This window comes from Protobothrops mucrosquamatus, unplaced genomic scaffold, assembly GCF_001527695.2.
Source record: "Protobothrops mucrosquamatus isolate PMUCROS unplaced genomic scaffold, P.Mucros_1.0 scaffold5181, whole genome shotgun sequence".
Classification (NCBI taxonomy): domain Eukaryota; kingdom Metazoa; phylum Chordata; class Lepidosauria; order Squamata; family Viperidae; genus Protobothrops; species Protobothrops mucrosquamatus.
The window spans coordinates 23366-28022 of NW_015391051.1; the positions used below are offsets into that span (position 1 = coordinate 23366).

The 4657-nt window shown below is 40.2% G+C and overlaps 1 protein-coding gene across 1 annotated transcript in view; it reads right to left on the reverse strand.

The window, feature by feature from the left end:
* The window catches only part of LOC107299606 (arf-GAP with Rho-GAP domain, ANK repeat and PH domain-containing protein 2-like), a gene marked incomplete at both ends in the record, with an annotated part of 47850 nt that overhangs the window by 20776 nt on the left and 22417 nt on the right, over nucleotides 1-4657 (reverse strand). The window contains one exon of the mRNA XM_015828968.1: nucleotides 1890-2034. Coding sequence (XP_015684454.1) covers nucleotides 1890-2034 — 145 coding nt within the window. The remainder of the gene's footprint in view (nucleotides 1-1889; nucleotides 2035-4657) is intronic.

Here is a 4657-nt window from a genome sequence, read left to right on the forward strand (position 1 = left end):
AAGGAAGGAAGGAAGGAAGGAAGGAAGGAAGGAAGGAAGGAAGGAAGGAAGGAAGGAAGACTATTAATATCCAAACAGGAAGTCCAGATTATCCCTCTCCATGCATTTTTATGCAGGAAACAATGAACATATAGTAAATCCCAAGACCTTATTTAAGGAGATAATGTAACTAATTTAGTTGGCTAACTCTATTGGTTTTGGAATTCTGCGTAGGTCCCTTGTTGCCGTCCCTTGTTTTTTCCCTCTCCCTTATATTCCCATTTGCCCCACCAATTTCTTTCTATATCTAGACGCCTGGATTCAAACGCGAGGGAAATTCATTATTACCTTTTCCACGTGCAATGCGCATGGTTGCTTAGCTACCTTGCTTGTGGTGGAGGATTGGCAGAAGGCTGTTAAGCTTGTGCTTCTGGGCTTTCAGAAAGAAGGTCGAAATTGATCCTTTTTCTATTCCAGTTGGAATAAATAGAGGAAAAGAAGAAGAATTTCCCATCTGAGCAAACCTAGGGCCTCCGGAGGGTCAGCCTTCCTTGGAAGCAGGGGAGAAATTGCGGGAGACGCTTCTCATTATTACACCTCGTTTGTAAAACAGAGTCTTGTGCACACAGAACTAACCCCTTTCAAGTCTTGTTTTCCCTCCTGGAAAACGTATCCCCGAGCTATCAAAGATGCAAATCCTGGCTTTATAAAATTGACAGGGTTATCCTCCTGCCTCTGGAAAGGTTTGCAATTTTTACAAGCTCCGCCGATTTAAAAAAAGAGCAGGGGACATCAAGGCATTTTAATTTCACTAAGTTCATTAAGAGTAAGGTTTTATTGGGAAAGAGCAAATTCAAAGTTCTCACACTGCCCATAAAGCATAGGGTTCATTTCTCAGAAGATCATTCATTCATTCATTCATTCATTCATCCATCCATTCTATCCATTCTCTCACTCCCTCCGTGTGTACATGGCTGGATCTGCCATGAACTCCCAGATCCACTGATTTAAAAAGCCAGTTAACGTCAAATAATTTTAATTCCATTAAGTTCATTAGGAATAATATTTTACTGGAAGAGAGCAAATTCAAAGTCCTCATGCTGTCCAAAATGTGTGAGTTTAATTTCTCATTTCATTCCTTTATTAATTGACTCACTCATTCCACTCAATCAACCATCAACCAACCCAGGGGAACTTAGAAGTGGTGGGTGCTCCATCCCTGGAGGCTTTCAAACAGAGACTGGACGACCATTTGTCTGGAATGGTATAGGGCAAGTGTAGGCAACCTTGGCTCTTTTATGACTCGTGGACTTCAACTCCCAGAATTCCTGAGCCAGTCATGCTGAGGGGAAAGGGAGAGGTTTCCAAGCTGAGCCATGCTGGCTCAGGAATTCTGGGAGTTGAAGTCCACGAGTCATAAAAGAGCCAAGGTTGCCTACCTCTGGCCTAGGCCTAGACCGCTTTATGACTCGTGGACTTCAACTCCCAGAATTCCTGAGCCAGCCATGCTGAGGGGAAAGGGAGAGCGTTTCCAAGCTGAGCCATGCTGGCTCAGGAATTCTGGGAGTTGAAGTCCACGAGTCATGAAGGGACCATAATTCCCCCATGCTGGCTCAGGAATTCTGGGAGTTGAAGTCCACGAGTCATAAAAGAGCCAAGGTTGCCTATCCCTGGTATAAGGTCTTCTGTTCGGGCAGAGGGTTGGACTAGATGACCTCAACTACCAACTCTGTTATTCTATGATGTATTTGTTTATCCTTGGACCTTCCAGCAATGTGCAATGAGAAATCCAGAATTAAGAATGTAGCAGCCATTATAAAAAGTTGCTTTGTAAAAAAAAAAAAAAAAAACAAGATCAGTATCGACAGAACAAATCATTTAACCAAAACCATCAAAGACCTTGGACTTACCCCGTGGGTAAGGTGTCTTCCGACTTATGAATGACAAGACAGATGACTTCACCGATGTCCAACGTCCCACTTGGGGTGGCCATCTTCTCGTTCTCGTAGTAACTCAAAAAGCCGCTTTCCAACACGCACCATCTCCTGCTGCACTCTACGTTTAAAGATGGTTTTATTTATTAACGGAAGAGTTAGCCATTATCACAAGATGACTAGCAAACGATCCATAACATCAACAGACCTCGCCTACAGAGTTTTTAAATGAGTCTTGCAAAACTTCAATTTTCCATCTGCCTTTAACCAAACGATTCAGGGATGTGCAACAAATTTGCTAGCTGGTATTTCAACTTGCAAGGGTTCTGTTTTTAATGTCCAGATCATTTCCCAAAATTGTTTTATCCTGAATAGAATAGAATAGAATAGAATAGAATAGAATAGAGCAGAACAGAACAGAATATAGAATAGAATAGAATAGAATAGAATAGAATAGAAACAACAGAGTAGAGTAGAGTAGAGTAGAGTAGAGTAGAGTAGAGTAGAGTAGAGTAGAGTAGAGTAGAGTAGAGTAGAGTAGAGTAGAGTAGAGTAGAGTGAGATGGGATGGGATGGGATGGGATGGGATGGGAGAGAAGAGAAGAGAAGAGAAGAGAAGAGAAGAGAAGAGAAGAGAAGAGAAGAGAAGAGAAGAGAAGAGAAGAGAAGAGAAGAGAAGGAGTGGAGTGGAAGGGAAAGGAAGGGAAGGGAATGGAATGGAATGGAATGGAATAGAATAGAATAGAATAGAATAGAATAGAATAGAATAGAATAGAATAGAATAGAATAGAATAGAATTCTTTATTAGCAAACTGTGATTGGACACACAAGGAATTTGACAGAAATATAAGAATTGGAATGCTACATTCTGCTGGATGATTTAAATTAATTGGATCATAATGCTTTTAAAAATCCAGTCCCTTATCCCATATAAGTTAGGAATTCTAATAAGACAGATAGCATATTGAGACACATAAGACAGAATGCAACTGTCACAGACATAAAATTGGGGATCAAATGAGCATAGATGAAGTAAAATCTTGCCTGGATCTGAAATCAATAGAATTCTTTATAGAATAGAATAGAATTCTTTATTGGCCAAGTGTGATTGGACACACAAGGAATTTGTCTCCGGTGCATAAGCTCTCAGTGCACATACAAACAACAAAGTGATAGGTCATAGATCACAGGTACAATCATTAATCATAAGATACAAACAACAAGTGATAAATCATAGATACCAATAGGAGAAGGTAGTAGGAAAAATGGGAAGATGGGAAAGATGAGATGATGAAAAGGATAATAGCAATACAGCCCTACTACATAGGTAAAATATATTTAGGCCTAAGACAGTACTGTGGGAATTAAGTGATCAGCAGAGTGATGACACAATTGTCTAATTGTTTTGGCGTGTAATGCCTTGCAGTGGTATTCAGAGGAGAGAAGTTGAAACAGTTTATGTCCAGGATGAGGGATCTATAGTTATTTTATAGATAGATAGATAGATAGATAGATAGATAGATAGATAGATAGATAGATAGATAGATAGATAGATAGATAGATAGATAGATAGATAGATAGATAGATAGATAGATAGATAGGGATGGAGATGATGGAGATGGAGATGGAGATAGAGATAGATAGAATAGAGCTGGAAGGGACCTTGGAGGTCTTCTAGTCCAGTCCCCTGCTCAAGCAGGAGAACCTACACCATCTAAGACAAGTGACTGTCCAGTCTCTTCTTAAAAACCTCCAGTGATGGAGCGCCCACGCTTTCTGGAGGCAAGCTGTTCCACTGGTTAATTGTCCTCACTGTTAGGAAGTTTCTCCTTAATTCCAGGTTGCTTCTCTCTTTGATCAGTTTCCAATCATTGTTTCTTGTCCTTCCCTCTGGTGCTCTGGTGAACAACCTGCCCCCCTCTTCTTTGTGGCAGCCCCTCACATACCAGAATATTGCTATCATGTCGCCCCTAATTCTTCTTTTATTTAGACTTTTCTCAGCCCTTTTTCTGGTTTCTGCAGTGTACCGATTGTTCACACCTGATGTACTGAACATATGCGTTTTACCTACACTTATGCACCATATAAGGTCCTTTGAGCCTCCATCTCCATCAGAAATAATCAGATTTGTAATTAAGTAAATTACTCCGCTTCCTGTTTAAGCTCATTGAAGTAGCCGGTCCAATTTCAACCTCCAGTTAAACGAAGGGATGTTTTTCGTTGTTAAAATTAATAAGCACAGGAAAAAGCTTTATTCCCTTCCTCCTTTTTTGATATTTTTAAATAGCCTTATTGAATCGATGCAGGCCTTGTTGTTGTTGTTTTTCTTTCTTTAAAAAAGAAAAGAAAAAAAAACCCAGAAGCTTTTAAAAGCTTCATATTGCAGTCGCCGGTTTCGGAGGATGTACAGAAACCATAAAGAGTCAAACGCAAGAGATCGGGAGATTAAAAAAAAAGAAAAGGAAAAGAAAAGAAAAAGTAAGGAGAAAAATAAGAGACTCCTTTGAACTGAAAAGGAAATGAAAGCTGCAGGGAAACAAACAAAAAAAAGGTAGCTTGACAGAAGCGGATTGCAAAATGAACGGTTGAGTCACAGCACACAAAAGCTAACCCAACCCACCCACAAATGGTGGAAACAGAGGCCAAGGCAGAGTCAATCTATTTTGCGTTGGTGGAAGTCACGGCAAAAAGCCTCCTCAGTGGAGCAAAGCTAAGGAAGACAAGACATAGCTTTGGAGGGAAAA